Genomic DNA, 22,163 nt, shown 5'->3' on the forward strand with positions numbered 1-22,163 from the left:
GGGCCACCGGGAGCATTCTATAAACTCATCTGAAATCCCCTATAATTCCCCAGTCTATTTCCCCTCTGATGAGAATCACCCCAGGTCAAAAGCCATGCAGAGGGGCTTTAACCTCTGGCTCACGTGACCTCTCCTGTGTCCGGTTGTAGGGTTCTTTTGTGAGACGTTTTTTTAGGGGTGTGAGTGTATGTACTGTGTGTGTGTGTGTGTGAGAGAGAGAGTGTTCGTGTCTTGCCATTTTTTGGCTATAGGAATGTGGGTGTATGTACTGTGAGTGTGTGTGTGTGTGTGTGTGTGTGTGTGTGTGTGTGTGGCCGAGGTAGTTAGAGGTAGTTTGCCTTGTTACATAGAGGTTGTTACGTATTTGTAATAAATTAACTACTCAACTATTAGATTATGTCCAACAAAGATAAAAAAACTAATGTATTTGTGTTCATATACACACAATATACACAAAGTTGTCTTGTGGGTTTAAATGGACAAATAAGCAAGAGCCTTTGATTGGTGAATTAGTACAGTGATTGTTTCTCCTGGTAACATGTTACTTTACCTTAAATGATGCACCCAATACCTTCTAATTTCTTAAACTATAATGTCACTGCAAGAGTCTGGCAAAGCAAACAGAAACAAGTAACTGAAATGACTAAGCTAAAATCCAATGAATAATTAAAACCTTTAAGGATAGTGAAGATCCCAGTGGGAAATTGTGGTCTGATACGTTAAAACAATCAATATAGACTGTCAAGGTTACCTCAAGTGAAATGGCAGAAAATGGACCGTTCAATTCACATCATTTGCACTTAAACCACACCACGAGACAGTTTGCTAGGAAACACAAGTAAAAAAACTCTAGAACAAAGATAGATATACAGGCAATAAAATACATGCAAGAATCGTGCTCCATAGTGAAGGGAACCGCATGTACTGATGCAAATATCATTCATAGTCCCTACTGTACAAGCCTGTGGAGGCAGTGTTATTGTCATGCCATGGCGCGTAGTGAAGGGAGAGGCGCAAACGCTCAACATTTTGGGATAAATCATGATGTTAACTTAATGAAAAGAAAAATGCACAAAGGCCAAAACATGCACAGTTACACAGGAAATGCACGCAGCACACGGAAATCAACTTTAATGTAGGAGAGACTAACATATAAAGGGTCCTACTCACCCCTGACAGTCAGGCAGGACCTGTGGGTGATTAGGACCCAGCGCACATGTGAATGGGTGACGCCTGGCTAGCTCTGGACCGCCTAGGCATCAAAGTCATGGTCTGAGAATCTGTGTGTGCTGAGAAGGCTACGCACAGTGTTTCAACTCTCCCCTCCTCAACACAGAATCTTGGTGGAAAAGAAATGCTAGTCTGGACTAAAGTAAATGTTGTGGCGTTGCACAAGTTTACTAAAACAATACCAAGGTAACTGCATGCCGTAGTCAAAACTAAAGCTGGTCGTATAAATATTAAAGTGTGTGACTTTAATTTGGCAGGGCAGTATATGAGTGTGTTTTTGTGTAGCTGAGTCATTGTGAATGTCTTAAAAAGTAATTTATGTGAAACTGGGGACTGTAATTTATGGCCACAACTCGAAAAAAAAAAAAGCTTGTTTTAATATATGCAAACATCTTAAATACAAATTATTTTCTTTTTACTGCGATGGGGAATTCTAGGTCCTCAAAAAGACATAAAAAGCCAAGTGTGTGTCTTTAAATGGACTGTGTGGGTCTGTCCCGTAGCTCTTCCTCTCTTATTCTGGCTGATTGACAGCACAGGCGGTTCCCCATAGTCTACCCGAGGGCTGCTCTTGTGTGTGTGTGTGTGTGTGTGTGTGTGTGTGTTTGCGTATGTTGTCCGGAGGCTGTGAACTTGGCCCTGATGTTGTCATGACTGCCTCAAAATAACGAAACTAATGAAAGGGGCTGAATAAAAAAAAAAATCACATTCTTTAATGTAGCAGGTTAATGAAGAGACCAACAACACACACACACACACACACAGATTTATCTCAGTCCAGGAGGTGACATCTCATGGAACACAGCAAGCAGTGTGTGTCAGGCCCACTTCATTTAAATTTTCCCTTTCAATCGCATTACATTATGCTTGTGATTTATCAGTCTAAGGAATTTGTGCATGTGCACACACACACACACACACACACACACACACACCTTCAATATGCATGTGTCACATTTAGAACTGTGTTTGGAGAGTCTGAAAGGAGAGGAATTGACCAATAAAGCACATGGGTCATGAGTGTAAGTCTTTTCTCTCTGCTTATTTAGCGTCTGTCCTTGGGTAAATGAGTTAAATAGAAATCGAATTCAGTTAATGTACTACGCGCGTGTGCGTGTGTGTGTGTGTATGTCCACTCCTGCCATTTCTGTAGTGTCTAGTTAAGCTGATCTGAGCTCTACAAGGTTAACCCAGCTCGCGGTGCAGCTTGGGTTGTTTCTTGCCCGGCATGGAGGAGTGGAGCGAGACAATTAAAAACTCCACTTGGACAGGCTGTGTGTTGTAGAAACATTTACATACAAACCACAACTTTTATGAATAATTACTTAGAAACGGTTCTACTGGATCTGGTAATGCTCCGCTGGCTGTGGGATATGTGTGTGTGTGTGCATGTGTGTGTGTTTGTGTATACTGCATGTGATTACATCTTCGCAATTCCGTGGCCCCTGAGTCACAGCATGCAGAAACACACACACAAAAACACAGAAGCCAGAGAGCGTGAGTGAAGTCTGGTGTGACTGTGTGTGTGTGTGTGTGTGTGTGTGTGTGTGTGTGTGAGTGTGTGTTTGCGCTGTGGGCAGGATCGGCGTGCGGGTCGGCCTCGGCGCTGCGAGGCGCGTGGATAAATGCCTTCCCTCAGCCGCTGTCGTTTACCACCGCGCATGCTGCTAAACGCCTCGGCCCCCATGCGACTCGGCGTGCGCTGATTGGTTTCTGTTCGCCGGGGCTTTCTGCTCTCAAAGAAGACAAAGCAGAACTAAAGAGAGGGAGAGAGCGAGAGAGAGATGTATGTAAATGAGGCACAAGCTTTCCTGGACAGAGGGAATTATTTTTGTGTTGTGCGATTAAGCCTCATCTGTTATTGATGACAGAGAGAGAGAGAGAGAGAGAGAGAGAGGGAGAGAGAGAACCTCTGTAGTGACAGACAGACAGAACAAATGTCAACAAACTGCTGGATCTCATTCATGGTTTTTATTCTCACTTTTTTTTTTTTTTAATAAATGCAATAGATGTTCTACTTTTAGGTTTGGTCTTTCTTACGAGAATTCTTTTTTTTGTTGCTTTTTCCATTTGCTTACTTTTTAAACCAGTTATCTGAATAGCAGCTTAAGCTTTTTGTTCAGCAACATTCTGTAACATGAAAAGACCCTTTCTTTCTTTCGTTCTTTCTCTCGTTCTTTCTTTCGTTTCTTTCTTCCTTTCACACTCCTCCCCTTTTTGTCATTTCTCACATCCTCCTTTTAAGCTGGCTGCTGGTTGCTGTCACAGCTGTGGACAATGTTGTGTGTGTGTATGTGTGTGTGTTAGTGTACATGCGCCTGATTGTTCTTTGTGTGTGAGTGTGTGTGTGTGTGTGTGTGATTAGGGTTGATGGCCCTGAGAGTTCTGAAATTGACAACATTTACTGTGAAAAATGAGAATAATCCATCTTCCTTAGCAGCTTGTCAGCACTGCGGCCAAACTTCATAATCTTCAATTACCACATCTACATATACACACACGTTACAGAGGGGACGAGAGAGAGAGAGACACATAGAGAGAGAGAGAGAGAGAGAGAGAGAGAAAGGGTAAGAGAAAGAGGGGGAGAAGAGAAAGGAAGATACAGAGAGGATCAACAGACTTCGCTGTGATTGGGCAAGTCACAGTTCGTTGCCTGCAGTGTGTTGATGAGCACAGCGGCGTTTAACGGGTCACCAGAAAACACACACACACACACATCACCAACACAAAAACTCAACTCATGCTTACAGTCACATTCACGCACTCTACGTCTCACACACACATACAAGCAGAAAATTAAAATGCATTTGGTCACATTCACACACATACACATACTGCACACATATACAAGCACACAAACAGGCAAAGAAATTTCAAATGCATGCAACTGTATGCAATACTGTATATGCACACACACACATACACACGTGTGCACACAAACACTGGCACTAACACACAGACAGGAGCTGAGCAGAGCTGACACTATCATCACTGCCTTAAATGAAGAGTGAAGGCAGCATAAACCTGGCTCAAGAATGTGACCACACTCATTAAGACTAATGTGTGTGTGTGTGTGTGTGTGTGTGTGTGTTATTCATAGATAGGTCTTATTATGACCAATGGGTCTAAGCAGCAGTCTAGCCAGATCGCAAGCTTGTCAGTGATATCAGCCAGACGGGAACTTTCTCTGAATCAACAAAAAATGCCTTTACCTGTACTGGTTATAGGTGTTAAAGGCAGATTCATTCAGTGTGTGGATTTAAAGAAGATCCCCTGTCAGTCTGCAGCCCAGTTCTTCTGAGAAAATCCCCTCTCACTCTCTCTTCTGCTTTCTTTTTCTCTGGCTTTAGACGTCGGATTACTCAGCCATGGCATCGCTGGCCGGCGGACTGGAGGACATGAAAAACAACTTATCCAATCAGACGGGAGCGGAGCTGGGGGCCAGTGTTTCAGGGCCACAGTCTTACCCGCTCGTGTCAGGTAGGGGCCTGCCGGGGGACACACGGATTTCTTCTTCTTTTCTCTCTCTCGTCTTTTCTTTGGTTTTAATAATTACATGGGTTTTATTTATAAGCTGATGCTTATTTTGACAGCATTGATTTATCATCATGTCGAGATTAACATGAAATTACTACAACATTCATGCCTTCCTCCTTCAGCTTCCATCTGAAGTTGAATAAAATAGTAACAGTGAGACTTAATGAATTTAATATTTATAATACTGCAAGTAAAGCAATGCAAACCATGTTCTCCATTATTACTATTACACTACATTTTGGAAGATTTTCCTCTGCTGATTTAGCTTTGTGTGTGTGTGTGTGTGTGTGTGTTTGATGTACTTAGTCAGTTTAAGTGCTTCTCAGTCTTTTGGTCCCATGTGGGACAGTAGAGGTGGATGGAGACCTTTAATTAAACGGAAATGGGAGTTCGGCTGCTCATTTCCCTCTTCCCTCGGTTCTTCCTCCTTTTCTCCGTGGGCCCGGACAGGCAGGCCTTAATTAGGTCTTGGCTGATGGGCAGTTGGACAGTGCTGCTAATGAGAGCATCATAGGGGTGGGATTTTGGGCTGCCGCTGACAAGGTAGATCAAAAGCCCTCCACTCAGGGGGTTGGGGGCATTCTGTGCAGGTAATAGGCTCATTCAAGGAGGTTTATATCATAGCTGCCTGATGCAAAGTGAGCTGTTGGTTTCAGAAAGTTGCGAGGTGTGTTCACTTCCAGGTTAAAGAGATCCAGTAAAATATGACTAAATGATGACTGCAATAATCGCATTCTAACGTCATTAAGCAGACGTTCTCCAGAGGTTTCTCCAGAGGTTCTAAAGAGGTTTATTCATTCATTTTAAACCTTGTTAGCAACAGTAGCCAGTGTATTCGTGTCATTTATTGTATTGTATTTCCTTCTACATAAACACAATTCTGGGCTCAGACATAAAACCTGCAGTATTTGCAAATGTCATGGAATAAACAATGAATAAACAATGTCAGGATTCTGAAGCACTAAGAGCAGGATGGGGCATGACTTTACACCTGTCCCAAGACCTTACACCAGCAGGACAGTCTTCAACAGAAGGTGCAGAGTGGCCGAGGCCAGCTCAGACCCTGTCCTGGGGACTGCTCTGGTTTTTCTCCACGGCTGCACTGACAGAGTTAACCCTAACCCAACGGGATTATCTGTCAGAAGCGGGATTCGAACCCACGCCTCCAGGAGAGACTGCAAAATGAACGCAGCGCGTTAGACCGCTCGGCAATCCTGACCTACGCTTGGTGTGACTTGACTTGGACTGAACATGGATGCCCAGACCGATGCAGAGGGCTGTGCCCACCTCAGCAGAAGAGGCAACTGGGGCACAGGGGTAGGGCGTTGTGTTGCATGAACTAGGCGGGTTGAACCTGCTGGAACTGGACACGATGAAGGTGGCAGAGGTGTCAGGAGTTGTCCTCTCACCTCTTTTTTTTCCTCTGGAGAAATACGTCAGGGACAGTTCTGCTTGATTAGTGATGTTGACCAATGTTGGAAAGAATTTGAAAGTGAAAGTGAAGTGATTGTCACATGTGATACACAGCAGCACAGCACACAGTGCACACAGTGAAATTTTGTGCATTTAACCCATCACCCTGAGTGAGCAGTGGGCAGCCATGACAGGCGCCCGGGGAGCAGTGTGTGGGGACGGTGCTTTGCTCAGTGGCGCCTCAGTGGCACCTTGGCTGATCGGGATTTGAACTGGCAACCTACTGATTACAGGGCCGTTTCCTTAACCGCTAGGCCACCAGTGCCCCTTTAAAATTTAAATGGACCGTCCCTCCTGCTAGCAATGACAACATGCAGGCTGTGTACATGCAGGCTGTGTACATTATACAGCACCCATCTTCCTACAAAAGATACCAAAAGTACACGAAAGTATACTCTAAAACAGCCATTACACCAAAGGCATAGAGAATGTCAATAATATGGTCACTTACATTTCATTCTGACACAATAAAAACAACAGTCACACAAGAATTTTAATTCAAGTGCAGCGGCATTACGTATGGGTAGACATAACAGGAACTGACAAAGATTTGTATTCATTCAGATGGATGTTCAGAAAATGCATTGTAATGAGCATATTATCTCACAAGAGAGAGAGGGAGAAACATGTCTCCCTCTCTCTCTTGTGAGATAATATGCTCAGTATAAATCTTTAAAATTTTAATTTAATATAAAATTAAAGCTCACCTCACCCGCCCTGTAATTTGAACAACGACGAGCACCAACGTGAACAGTATGCAATGGACATTATCATCATGTACAAATGTACTCTGCGTATAGACATTCCGCCTCACTGGGAAATGGCATAAAGTGCGTGCACTTAAAGCTGAAAACAAACCAGACATTCTGTTCTTTCTAAAAAATCCTCTTTGGTCTTGCACCTTCATACACTGCTAATATAATTGTTAGGTCCGTTTGAGCTCGTTTGATTAACCTCTGGGTGATGCAGAAAATCCAGTTGAATGGGCCATCCATGCTGACCTCTCCCGCAGACCCCGTGCCACTTTTACTAGACGAGTAGTAAAAATGAATAAAACTGAAGAGGATTATTAACAAGCTTTCCTACTGTTGTGAAGCTCAGCCTGCCCCTGTCCATCTCCTCTTCTTCACCGTACCTTACCAAAGTCTTTCTCCCCCTTTCTCTCCTTATTTCACTCGTTCTTTTCTCCGCTGACCTGCTCTGTGACCCAGGGAGGATTAGCAGCCAGCTCACGTTAATGCTTTACTGTCATGTCACACACACTGTAAAACCCGCTTACCAGCAGATCTAGAGGGAGAGGATGAGAAAGCTTCATTTCATTCAGCTCCACACAAACCTCGGATGCTTAGCCAAACGTCCGGCCTTCTTCTCGACCGTTCCCCTCTCGGTCTGCTCTCTTTCTCTCATAACATCCCTGTTATTGGTCAGGCCGCGTGAGCCAGTGGGACTGATGCTGGGAGTGTGTTACGGGCTTATGATGACAGACTGCATGCCCTCACTCACTCAGTGTTCCTGAGTAAATGCTGAAGAATGATCCACCTGACATTTTGCCACATAGCCTAATTCCTCTATAAATCCTCTCAACGTGCTGGCAAGACAGTGGGGTGGAGACGCAAGAAAGAGAACATTTCAGCTGAAAGGGAAATTACAAGAGACACAGCAATATTAACGGAACTGCTAATTACCATTTTTCTTATTGTAACAAGTCTCATATCTTAGAAACATTGTAATATTACATGAGATATTATTATTGTTGTTAGTTGTTACTAAAGAAAAGTTTGAGAAAAAGCTGCATGTGTGTATTTGAATTTTGCCATATGTGATGAAAGCAGCTGACTTCCTATTTGTCATAGGACCGTACTTGTCTCATAATTCTGTATAAAAGAAATGCTGAACACGCAGGTTCATGATTGGATAGTGTGATAAGAACACTCTCTGCTTTCATTTTCCTGATTGCTTTGTGCACAAGACAGTGCTGAATATTTTATACAAATTCTGGAAAGCAAAATTCAATTGAATGCTAATAATGTATAAATTAACAATTGAACAGACACCTGACAATGCGCATATATATATTCATATAGCACAGTTTAAAGAAAAACAATTAAGTCAACTAAAAATACAAATAAAACAATAAATGGTGATTATGTTGCTTACATTAAACAGTAATGCAAATATTTATTTACAATTTAGAATTACAACATTTACAACAATTACATCCGTACTAGCAAATGCAGCAGAATTGATAATATGTAATCAAAATGAGAATTACACAGATCATTTGTAAATAAACAAAGAATAGATAAAATCAACTAATTAAATCATATTTAATACAAAATAAGCAATAAAATAAATATTTATTAAATTAATGTTTATACATAATATAAATGATAATATTGTGGCATTTTGGGCAAGTTACTCAGGAAAAGATTACTGTTTTACCTTGAGTAGTTTGTTACATTACTCTCTTCCTTTTGAGAATGATACAAGTCTTTACATTATTATTAATTTTATTTATTTTGCCTTTATAATTATATTTATTTTTAACTGACCTTGGGTGTCATATGCTTTAATAACTTCAACATTGTACATTTTACTGACAATTTTCTGAATGTTTATTATGAATGGTTCAAATTCAGACAAATTCAGCGTTCCTCTTTACATCATGCTCCATTTCCATAGTGTGCATACAGTCCTACTGTGTGATTCAAAACAGCCCTAAACCAGTGTTCAAAGATCAAAGTATTATTTCAACTTTTTAATGTTTTGCATGTAAATCTTATTTTTATTCACCAACAATGATACTTCTAGTACTACCAATGACAATTAGTACTAACACAACTAATGACACATTATTATTATTATTATTACTATTATTATTAATTATGATATTAACAACAACAATAATAATGAAGAGAAGGCATATAACACCTAAAAACACCTCTAAAAAGCTCTGAGAAAATAAGTGGTGGCATAGACTGATTAAACACGTGTATCAAACTGTTCCATATTTTGGTCTCATTTTGGGACAGGGATAGCAGATTATCAGATTTTACAGAGATTACAGATGTTCTGTAGGTAGACATGAGATCACTCAGGCATGCTGGAGCTAACCCATGGGTTGCATACAGTAGTACAGGCAAGAAGAAATAAAAGCATGGATGTTTGACCACAAATCTCAAAAACCATTACCAGAGACTGTTTTTTTTTGTAGCCCATGAACCCAGTCTCCTCAAGATGCAGAGACAAATAGAGGTAAATCAATCAGAAACAAGATAAGCTTGTGTGTTTCTATCACACTGACCCATTACAGTCCTGTGTGTTCAGCATTTTAGGCCTCTCACTAGAGAACATGGAATAAATGGGAATCCGAAGCCAAACGTCACAGCCGAGCCACCCACCAGCAGCCTGTTATTCATGAAAAAGTCCATTGTTCTGTACAGTGCGAGCCAGTTAATTAACTTGAGTCAAATATTCACTAGGAAGAATAATGACATCAGATGTCATATTAATGAGCAGGACACTAAGGGCTTTATTATTGTACCAGTACTGAGAGCCACCAGGAAAATGTTTGACATGTGGGACATGTTCACATCGCTACATCAACACGTCTTATGGGTTTTATGAAATAAATCATTAAACAGGAAAGAGTGGGGGCTTAAGGACAAATGACTGAAGCTTAATTGAGGGCAGGTGACTTGTAGAGACATATTGGAACAGCTCTATAAGGCAAAGTCAATAGTAAATATGTTACAGTGGGGAAAAACATATTTGTCAGCCACCAATTGTGCAAGTAGTCCCACTTAAAAAGATGAGATGATAGGTACACCTCAACTGTGAGAGACAGAATGTAAAAAAAAAATCCAGGTAATCACATTGTATTGTGTTTTAAAGATTTTTTTAATAAATGGTGCAGCTAAGTGTTAAGCATCTACAAACAAGCAACAATTTCCGCCCCCCACAGACCTCTTACTATCCTTCTATCCTTCACTCGTTACCTGTATTAATGGAGCCTGTTTGAACACTCTATCTGTATAAAAGACACCTGTCCACACCTTCAAACAGTCAGACTCCAACCTGGCCACCATGATCAAGACCAGAGAGCTGTCTAAGGACACCAGGTACAAGATTGTTCACTCGCACAAGACCGGGACGAGCCGATCTACAATCAGCAATCAGCTTGGTGAGAAGAGATCAACTGTTAGAACAATTATTCAAAAATGGAATCACTGACAATCTCCCTCAACCTGAAACTCAATGCAAGATCTCACCTTGTGGGGTACAAATGATCTTGAGGGGGGGGGGGGGGGGGGGGGTCCTAGTCAATGACCTGAAGAGAGCTGGGACCACAGTAACAAAGGTTACTATTTGTAACACACTACGTCGTCATGGATTAAAATCCTGCAAAGCTTGAAAGGTCACCCTCTTTAAACCAGCACATGTCCAGGCCCGTCTAAAGTTTGCCAGGGACCATCTGGATGACCTGGATTAGGATTGGGAGAATGTCATGTTTTCAGATGAGACCAATGGAGTTGCAAAAACTGTGAATCCAATAGAGAATCTGTGTTCAGTGACAGCCCCAAAACTTCACAGCTTGACAAGATTTGCTGGAAGAATGGACCAAAATACCAGCAGTCTGTGCAAACCTGGTGAAGACCTACAAGAAATGTTTGACCTCTGTCTTTGCCAACCAAGGTTACACTACAAAGAAGTGATGTGAACTTTTGCTATTTACCAAATACTTACAGAAATAAATTCTTTAAAAACCATACAATGTGATTTCCTGGATTTTTTTACATTCTGTCTCTCATCAGTGTACCTATGATGAGAATTACACTCCTCTCATCTTTTTAAGTGGGACAACTTGTACAATTGGTGGCTGCCAAATACATTTTGCCCCACCGTATGTGACCTGGCAATAAGAACCATGAAAAAATATATCAATCAACAAAAAATCAGTATTATGTACTTGTATGTCCTGTATGACACAATTTAAACACAAGACAATGGATTTCTATTTCTACAGCATCACACCTTCTTTAGCATTTTGAACATCTAATAGATTACCTCAAAGACAAAAAAAGATCCAAGCAGTCTTTTTATTGTTTGTACCAGTTTATTTTTTAAATATTCTTAAACTAGCTGACATTACATTAGCTAACATTCCTCATGTCATATGTCTTTTAGAATATGCCAATGCTTGAACCATTTGTTATGAATTGTAGATAATTATTAAATATTTAATTTGGACTTTTTGTTGTTGTTGTAATATTATTGCTAAAGACAGAACCAGGGGCAGTTGTGGCCTACTAGGTAAGGAAGCACACTTGTAACTGAAGGGTTGCAGGTTCAAATCCTGAACCTCCAAGGTGCCACTAAGGTCGCCTTCATGAAGGTACCATCCCCACACACAGCTCCCCGGGCGCCTTTCATGGCTGCCCACTGCTCTACCAAGGGTGCTGGGTTAAAAGCAGAGGACACATTACGTTATGTGTGCCGTGTGCTGTGTATCACAATGACAAAAACTCACTTTCACTGTTTTGAGCAAAAAAAAGTGCTGGGTGACCAAATTTTGGTTTGGGATTTACAATTGCACATTGTGTGCTACAAGTACTGCTCAACATAAACTGCACTGCTTTTCAGAGTCACATTTACACAAAGATGAATGTGGCTTTTCTGTTTGCAGGTCGCGACCTTGCCAGCACCACGTTGCCTGGTTACCCTCCTCACGTTCCTCCGACAGGACAGGGCAGCTACTCTGCCCCTTCACTCACTGGCATGGTACCTGGTGAGTCTGTCAGTGTGCACACACACACTCACACACAAATACCTTTATTCTAACTTTCATATCAGGTGAAATGTATCTTTTGGGTGCTTTTGTGCTTAATGCCTTCAGATGGTGGTGAGATGGATGTAGCTGTAAGTAGGAATGTGAAGAGGGTTTCACATTCAGGGGTCAGTTCCCTCACCTGACTTTGGACTTTAGTTTTGGACAAGGCCATGGTATCTTACAGTCAATAGAATGACATAAAGCAAGTGTGTGCATGTGTGTGTGTGTGTGTGTGTGTGTGTGTGTGTTTGAAAAGCCAGAGATAGGGATTGAGAGAAAAAGAACAGGGCTGCTTTTTCCCCATAGGAGTGAAGTGTCCATTTGAACTGTGTACCTTTCATTTAAAGCCCCTGATGGAATAGTCTGGACTGCGGAGCTGAGCTCAATCAAAGGCGCCGCTCTCCGTTTTCGAATGGGGCACAGATCAGCCTCAGATTGATAAAGATGAGGTGCAGCCGCTCCTTTCCAAACTCGCTCTCCGCCGTACCTTATTTTTATCTTTCTTTTCTCTCTCTTCATCATTGTCTCTTTCTTAATCCAGCAGTCCCCATCTCTCTCTCTCTCTCTCTCTGTGTGTCTGTCTCTCCCTCACTCCGTCTCATGACCCCCCCCCCCCTCACCTCTTTACCCCTCTTTTATTCTCTGTTTAAATCCCAGTGGGGGGTGGGTGTCTTTGCCACTTCCTCTCTTCCCCTGTCTGCCAGGTTGACAGAATTCCCAGGGGGGAGTGTGTGTGTGTGTGCGTGCATAGTGGCATATTGTTGGTGTGTATATGCAGAAGCATTGTGGCATATAGCTGGTGTGTGTGTGTGTGTGTGTGTGTGTGTGTGTGTGCGTGTCGTTAGAATGCAACTGTAGGAGCACAGCTGTCCCTTCTCAACACCAGTAATTTGTTTTTAATGAGAATCACCGCTGACCCCTGACTAATACATTCAGACACCCCCCAAACACACACACACACACACACACACACACACACACACACTAGACCTGGCCAGGATGAAGGGAAACCAGAGTTACCCTTTTTAGGGGAAATTTGATTGTCCATCTCGGGAGCATGTCCACAAGCTCCCGAGTGGAGAGGGCCACCGCACTGGTTTCCGGACGTTTCTCTCAGCTACTTAGAGCTGTAGCCAAGACTGGAACACAGGGGAGATGGCAAAGCAAAAGAAGGATAAAGAAGACGAGAGTAAAAACAAGCTGAGAATGTGTCAGGACAGCGGCGAGACCGGCCGGACCGCTCCAAACAAATCCCCCGGCGTGGCTGAATGGGAGAGTCGCGGTTGTCAGAGGCCACGGCTGTCACTGTGCGGCTGTAGTGTGTGTGTGTGCACGCGCGTGTCCCTCACTGAGGATGTGACTCTCAGGGGGTGTGTAGGAAGCGTTTCTTCAGGAAAGGAGGCGTAACCTTGTCTCTTGCTCCTGGCAAGAGCGCGCCGCGGTGTTTTCCCGAAGATTTGACAAGTATTCGTGACCTTGACATGGAGCGGCTCGCAAGGGGATCACCTTTCTATCCATCACACACACACACACACACACACACACACAAACACACACACAAACACACAGGCCCGTTCCCAAAACAACCTGACGCTCCGCAGTCACTGCAGTGATAAGATGACAAGGGAGAAAGCATTAGTGCGCTGGCATGTAACCGTGGCAACGACCCCACCTGACAAAGCACTGAAGGTTACTGGAGGGGTCTGAGGGGAGATGCAGGCACTGTCTGTTTATCCTGTTTACCACCCCCCCCCTTCTTTCTGGGCGTGGCCCCCAGAGAAGTTTCCAGAGGGGAGACCATGGAACCAGACACTTTTCGCTTGATTTTCTCGGGTACGAGGTCAGCCAGTCGTCTGCTCACTGTATTCTTATATACATCAGACACGCACACACACACACACACACACTCCTTAGCCTCCACTTTTCCTGCATTTTATCTTTCTCTCCTCCTCCTCTTTCCTTCCCAACTGTCTCCCTCTCTCGCTCCTTCTCTTTCGGCAGGGGGCCTGACACAAAGAAAAGGGGGGCCACATAAGCGCAATGGAGCAGAACCGACAGAACAGGGGAGCGGGAGGGAGGGAGGGAGGGGAGGAAGGAGAGGTCTGGGATTTGAGGTTTGTGACAGTCAGCACAAGGGAGAGACGTCCCGAGGGACAGGGAGGTTGGAGGAGGGGAGCGGGGAAAAGGCGGAAAGCGAAGTGTTTATACTTTTGATGGGTCAACTGTACATAACAGATATGACCTGTTGACGCGCAGCTGTAGAAAAGGAATAAATAAAAACAACGCAGCGAACGGATACGAGCGCTTCTTTCTCCGGGATGGTTATTCCGCGTGGAGTCATTTTGAAAGTTGAAATCTGTAGCTTTTCTCTGCCTTCTGATTAAATGATGTAAACCCCCTGAACTGAGCACCATAAATGGCTCCCTTTTATTATACATGAACTACCTGTTATTGGTGCTGTTAGTGCATGCCCGAATTTATGGATTGTGTCTTTTTCGGGACCCACCAATAGTCCTGAAGAAATGAACTTCACAAGCTTCACAACTCGTTCACACACATTCCCAATGGGACTTACTTTCATGCCATTACAATGGATGAAGTGCATGGAGAGTGTTTGGTAATGGAGCAGCAGCTATCTTCAGGATTTTTAGAAATAAACAGACAGAAACAAGAAAGATGAAAATAACCACCAACCCAGCCATTTGTGATGGGTCGTAATTATTACCCGGAAGATGAACTTTATTTTATGTTTAATACGGGAGGACCCACTAATGTTGAATTCAAAACCCTCAAGTGCCTTACCTCCTCATTCTGGACAACTGAAGCCCCCTTCTGTCAATAAATGTTTAGTGTGAGGTCACGTCTGATTCTGTTCTGTTTCCATTTCCCTCCGTTTTCTTTGCTCCTATTGCTCCAAACCAAACATGAGGAGAATCAGTGTTGAAGAATTCTCATTGGTGAACCAACCCTGGTCTTTGAGGACATCTGCCTAAAAGTCTTCATTCCAACCCTGCCTTAAATGGACTCAGGTGTTTCTTATTGGCCTGATAATGAGTGTGGCAGGTTGTGAAGACATGTGGGCAGGAACGAATACTTACCGGCAGACGTTCTTCCAGGACCAGGGTTGGGAACTAGTAAATCTGATGATCATGATGATCATACTCCCCACACAACCTTTTTTAGCACGTCTGACATTTTTGGTTTTAGACACGAGATAAGTGATCTTCATCACCTTTTCTGCCAATATTGTGTGCTAATAAATAATGAAGTATGATTGCCTGATGGAACAAGCAGCAGACCGATGAGCACAATGTCACCCCAATCAGGTCAAGACAAGCCCAGTACTGCTGATACCAATACCATTTTTTTTGCTTTTATATAGGTCTTGGTGGTCCCCTAATACTGTATCTGAAGTATGTTTCATAAATTCAGCCATGGTACAGAATTACAGCCACTTAGCAACCATCCCACAGTGAGATTTCCCCAGGAAGCGCTGTTTCAGTGTCTGTAGCTTTAAATGCTTATGACACCTTTCCCTGTATGGCGTCATAAGGGGACAAAATCCAGATCCTACCACTTCTGAATGGTGAAGCAGAATGGCCAAAGCACCTTTACACCTATCACCGTTTCTAGCCACTGCAGGACCATAGACAGAGAAGTGGAACTATTAAATATTAATGTTAAATAATCTCACAAAGTGAAATTTTCATAATAGCAGACCTAATCATCTGCGTTATAAAACATTTTAAGATTGTAAGCTTCAGACTTTTAGACTATAAAATCATGTCAACATGAAACAATGATGGCTTATGATCTGACTAGTGCTGCTGCAGTGGTGAATATTCTCAGTTTTTATCATGTAGAGCAGTAAAACATCTCCACAAGATGCTTCTGAATGGAAACATTTTTTTTATCCAATAGGAGCAATGTGTTGAACCTAGAGTAGAGAATCTGTTAGAAAATTATTGATCCCATCATGCAAGTCTTGATATTATCAATATTTGGATTGAGTCGCAGCCCTCTGTTATGTGCTTAAACATGGGCGGAGACAACAAATACAACATTGTACCTTTCTATGCACTGCTCATTTAATGTCATATCAGGGTTTACATGGCTGTTTGAAGGGATGATCACACATTTGTTTGAAAACGGGACTGAAAAGAAAGTTGTTTTTTAAACTGCATGCTTCTGTTTGTTCCTGCAGGTGGAGACTTTTCAGGCAGTCCGTATTCTCACCCTCAGTATTCTACATACAACGAGTCATGGAGATTCCCAAATCCCAGCCTGTTAGGTGAGTCTGCATCTCAGGCTGCATAAAGGTGCTGTTTATAGAGCAATTCTGTTAGTAGTAGTGCTACTTTATAATTATAGTAAAATATATTATAGTAAACAGGAGTAAGAAATATCTGAAAAATTATGGTTCAAGTAATGAGTAGCTTAGTATTTTGCAATTTATTAAACTGTATTGAATTAAAATGCAGTATTTAAAGTTAATAATACAGTCAACAGGCAAAATACAAGAACTGTCAAGATTTCAAACATCAAAACAATTTTTTTGGAATCTGAGGCTCATACCTTGTGTCAGAAACCCATTCCATATATATTGCAATATACATTGCTGTCTCCATTTCATGTAATATTTAAACATGTAGTATATAACAGTCATGATTTCAAGGTGAAATCAACATTACTTCATGTCAGTATACAATGTAGGACTATTTAGATTACAGTTACAGTATTATTGTACATGCTACTCCTCAGCAATCTGTCAAATAGCAGAGTCTGTATTTCCTTGAATCTTATGACATGGTTTGCTATGACCTTAGACCATAGCCTCTTCCTGTTGAGGAATGAACACCGGCCTGAAGTCCTATGTGCCACAGTGATTCAATTCAGTGACTGAAGACTGGATTCACAACAGTAACTTTCAGCATGCAACCAATGCATGCTAGCATGCAACTAATGAAAATGGGATTTAATACAGAAAAGCACGTACATGGGAAAATGACCAATGACCGGACAAAGATATGACAAATACATACATTTATACACATGAACACAGATGCATACAATCAGGAAATCAGGTAGACGACTTCAAGGATGTGAAACTCTGGACTTGAACGCAGAACTGGAGCATGCCCCAGAGTCGGGATTATACACCTCTCTGTGAAATGAACAATTGAGGATAATGTTGTTCTCACCAAAGATTTGGCTGAACCCTTTGACCTGCTTCAAGCATTGAAAGCCCACGATGTATAACATGGTTCACAGTTGTGGCCCTTATTTCATTAGAAACAGACCTATGTGTTGAACCTCTTCTGTTTTGTCTCCTTACACCACGCACCACTGCTTTTCTTGGTCTGGGCTGTTGACCCTGTTCATTTTCTTGAAGTTCTTTTATTTTTAGGTTGTGCTTCCTTGATGTCTTTTACATGTATATGCCATTGATTATTTTCTTGATTAATCGAAGATCTCACACATGCCCTTAATAATGTTTCACTTCAGAGCAATTGAAAAACTTTTTGTAGAAACCATTGATATAACCAAAGCCAATGATATAACACTTTTGACTGCAATGACTTCAATATTCATCTGGAGCATATGGCTATGCAATAGATGTCTAGCACAATGCATTTTGGATCATCATGACATAAGGAAACACTGATGTATGATATTGCTGGGAATTGTACATAAGCATCTGCATTAGTGTGCTAAAGCAATTGCTAGAAATTGCTGATATGATGTGCACAACTAACTAGAGGTTGTGGGAATCAAACAAGCAGCTCTGAGAACTTACATTCTCAAAAGCAACTAAAATGTAATAAAGTGATTACTGGAATGACTGAGACTTTATTATTTAGGAGGAATCCTAGTTTTTTTTTGACACTGTTTGTACATTTTGATCTGTTTGTACATGTCTTTTTGTAAATGCCTTTTGACATTTAACACTGGCTTGGTGTGTTTATGCTCATTTCTCCTCAATAGCATTTGTGAGGTCAGGCTCTGATATTAGATGAGAAGACCTGGTTCTTCATTTCTGCTATAATTCATCCCAGAAGTGTTGTACAGGGTTGTGGTCAGGGCTCTGTGCAGGCCAGTCAAGTTCTTTCACACCTAACTCACTTCACTTGCTTATCTCTGCCGTTATGGACATGGCTTTGTGCAATGGTGCACAGTCTTGTTGTAACAGAAGGAGCCGTGAGAGCATGAAATTGTCCAAAAACTGTTAATTTCACTGGAACTAACAGGCCAAGTTCAACCACTGAAAAACAAGCCATCATAATCTCTTTACACAGTCAGGCAAGTACCGTTCTCCTGGCATCCGACAAAGACAAAAAAGTGTGATTCGTCACTGCAGAGAACACGTCTCCACTGCTCTAGAGTCCAGTGGCGGTGTGCTTTAAGTCACCGCATTGAACACTTTGGATTGTACTTGATGACGTAAGGCAGTTGCATGGCCATGGAAACCCGTTATGTGAAGAAGTATACACTAATCTTTAGCTACTGTATGCAGTATGTACTACTACTGTATGCTACCCTGTCATTTTATGCAGATGAGTTACTGTTGATCCGGTTTGCTTCCTCTTGGTTATGATACCACTAGGAATTTTTAATAGTGAACAAATTGACTTGAAAAACTTTATTGTTTTTCTAGTTTCAAAAGAAACAGGACAATATATCCCAAAAAGGTGTGATTGTTTGTGTGTGTGTGAGACAGAGAGAGAGACATATTCTGTGACAAGATGACAATTCTGTCACTGCACTTCACAGTGTCCTATTTTACAATGGTATGTGTGATTTTATCCGGCAAGATCACATCCTCTTCAAAAAGCTTCATGTTGACATGGATGGACTAGTTCTTCCTACTCAGATGTAAAATAATTATTAATTTTCATTTCATTCAGTTTAATCCATTTATAGTTTTGAACGTTGTTTTTTTTTTTTTTACGCTGATTAAAAGTCATTTAATACGACAAATCCATGTATTTGTGGCATTTGAGATCTGCGTGTGTGTGTGTTCTGCAGTCCTCATATTTGTGCATTGGCTGGAAGAATGAGAAGAAGTGTGTGTAGCAGGTTTATTTGATATGTAAATGGTGTGTGTGTGAGTGTGATTGATCTGACCATGTGATTTGCATGTGTGTTTTCTTCCACAGTGTTGCAGCAGGACTACGGCTCCCTTCTGGGCTCTGAAATGGGCTGCAGCTCGGGTCTGTTCACCAGCCAGGCCACACAGATCACAGGTATGTTGACTGGTCACTAGTCATCCTTGCTTTGTGTCATTTATCATCCAACTCTACATTTAGTCAAATGCAGAACTGGATATTTTATTAAGATTTTTGAATATTTGGCAAATATTGTGTCAGTTACAAAAATCTAACCTTTATTTATATCTTAGAGTCGACAAAATATCCTCACAAAGAGAAATAAAACACATATTTCTGTCCCTCACTGGTCATCAGTTTTTTATTAACAAAAATAATGTCAACTAAATGAACTACTGAGGTTTAGCTTAGTTTAGTATAAGAAAAGTCTTCGTAAATATATAAACGTGTCAATGACATTGTGTATTTGAGGTACATGTGGTTCTAAAATGAAGCATCTCTGTCAGTGCCGCCCCGTTCCACATGTCCAGACACAAGTTTAAGCTGCAACATGAACACTGCTCTCCCCCTTTTCCCATTTTCCTTTTTTCTTTCTCCCCACAAGCCCTTTGTTATTAGAGACAGTCCCTCCCTTCTGTTCTCCTCCATTCAGTCTGCCACCACGTTTTTTCCCTCACCGTCCTTCCCACTCAAACTAATGAAGAAAAATGATCTGCTGCCGCTTTGCTGTGATACTTAAAAGGCTTTTCATCTAAAGAGACCCATGAGCACTAAATGCCAGCAGAGTGTGATCAAGATGAATCTCTGTGCAAGTGTGTGTGTGATTGCTTGGAAATGGCTTTTTCCTGCTGAAGAGAGAGAGAGATGTAATTTCAAATGACACACACCACATCATTGAAAAAGACAGCTTGAGTTCATAAAAATCTATAATGTCATCACTTCACATTTTTCTTTATAAATAGATCTATCTATCTATCTATCTATCTATCTATCTATCTATCTATCTATCTATCTATCTATCTATCTATCTATCTATCTATCTATCTATCTATCTATCTATCTATCTATCTATCTATCTATCTATCTATCTATCTATCTACCTTGTGTGACAGGTAAGCATGAATATTTGACTAAGCATCATGCATTTACGCACCTCAGGCAGATTCTATAGGCAGCATGAAACTGGCTGAATGTCAAGAACTAATGTGACTTGAAATTTTCTGGATGTGTGGGGCCTCAGGCTCACCTCAGGTAGGGTGGTTAAACAGTCAGAAGTTGTGTCAAGTTAAGAATGGACATTAGGATGTCTCTTGTCCAGTGTTACCGGACTACTTTGCTCAAAAGTCATAATATACTGTATGGAAAATGTTTTGTGCTTGTATTTAGCATACTTTTCATATAATATGTTTCTTCATAAAAAATATTATTATTATATTTAGTGGATTAATGTAATGTGCCACCAATCAAAGAGTATACAAATGTATAAACATCTCAGGCTAGATAACATCAATTGATGTAGTATATTGTTATAGTAAGGAACATTTCCAGTTCAGTAATAATGAAAATAATGAAACTTAAAATGACAACGAAATGAATTAAACATATACAAACTAAGATAACATTGCTGACGTATTGCTGAACTTTTTTATATTATTATGTTACATAAATGTATGTAAAAAAACTATGTCAATGTCACACTTGTCTGTTTTGATAGGGTCTCCGTATTACTACAGTGCAGCCACGCGAGGGGCAGGACCCGCAGCCGCAGCCACTGCCAGCGCCTACGACCGCCATTAACCAGAGTAAGACAGAGCACGTGTAGCCACACACAGTACGCCGAAATGCAACCAGAGGAAGGAGGAAGAGAGGAGGTGAAGCAGTGAGGGGCAGAAGAAGTGAAGTCTCTCTCCATCTGCAGACAGACTCGAACCATAATTCTGTGCTAAAAACACACACACACACACACACATACACACATACACACATGTACAGCCTTACATTATGAGACGTTAGTGTATTATACCACGATTGTTGCAGCATTTTGGAAGAAACAGCTTGTATAAAAGTATTTTCATACTCTGACATTTTGTTCATTATGTAATGAAGCTGTTTTTTATTTATGACACAAAAGACATATTTATTTCCCCCCCAAACCCCTTTTTCATGCAAATTCTTGTTAAATATCTTCTTTTTAAAAGACAGCTCATGTTTTTTTGTCTTTCAGACATGTCTGCTAAAAAGCAGAATGCTACATTAATGGTTTTACGTGTGTTAAACATGAAGGTAATGCTGTAATCTCCACATGGCAAATCCATCTTTGAAATGCGGTTTCAGGACAGTACGACACAAAATGTGAACTTCAAAAGGAAAAATTTATTTTGAACATTTTTGTATTTAATTGGAACAAATCGTAATTTTAAACAATTCAATTAAATAGTGAACAACTTGACCGAAATGTATTCATTACTTCATAAAGAAAACAAGGCATTTTTTGCATTGTATCAACAATAAATCAATCAATCAATCAAGAGTTAATATAAGACAATTTGAGTCAGTTGAAGCTACAGGAGATGCCAGAGACAGCAGACCTCACCTGTGATCTTACATCAAGTGGGACATTTGTACAGTGTGGCCCTCATTAGACGGCAGAAAGCCGGAGTCGGCCACTGCCATCGATTTGTTCGTCACAATGCCAGGACCCGCAGGCCCAAGGTCCATCGCAAACTGTACAGGTCACACACAAAGTGGTACTTACATATGGAAATGTGTGCAATCAGTTCTGTTCACATGTAATATTTTACTCAGGTTAGACAAACAGGCATTGTTCCCAGAACTAATCACATTGGAGGCGGAGTGCAGTAAAGGTGAGAGGAGAGAGGCGTCTGCATCACCATGCTAAAGGCCGTCTGCGTTGAACTGAAGTGTAAATCAGAGTGCCTACGAGACGAAAGCACAACATGCATATTTCACTGATGAGGCGAAGGAGT

At 41.3% G+C, this 22,163-nt stretch overlaps 1 protein-coding gene across 2 annotated transcripts in view; it reads left to right on the forward strand.

Moving 5' to 3' along the window:
* Window positions 1–21,372, forward strand: part of pax5 (paired box 5) — a 39,853-nt gene extending 18,481 nt beyond the window's left edge. For both annotated transcript variants that reach the window (XM_028976470.1, XM_028976469.1), the window contains exons 7-11: window positions 4,581–4,710; window positions 11,927–12,028; window positions 16,275–16,361; window positions 19,228–19,314; window positions 20,891–21,372. In XM_028976470.1, the coding sequence (XP_028832303.1) occupies window positions 4,581–4,710; window positions 11,927–12,028; window positions 16,275–16,361; window positions 19,228–19,314; window positions 20,891–20,973 (489 nt within the window). In that variant the 3' untranslated portion in view covers window positions 20,974–21,372. The remainder of the gene's footprint in view (window positions 1–4,580; window positions 4,711–11,926; window positions 12,029–16,274; window positions 16,362–19,227; window positions 19,315–20,890) is intronic.
* Window positions 21,373–22,163: the final 791 nt, after the last annotated feature.

Source organism: Denticeps clupeoides, chromosome 4 (genome assembly GCF_900700375.1).
Source record: "Denticeps clupeoides chromosome 4, fDenClu1.1, whole genome shotgun sequence".
Taxonomy (NCBI): Eukaryota; Metazoa; Chordata; class Actinopteri; order Clupeiformes; family Denticipitidae; genus Denticeps; species Denticeps clupeoides.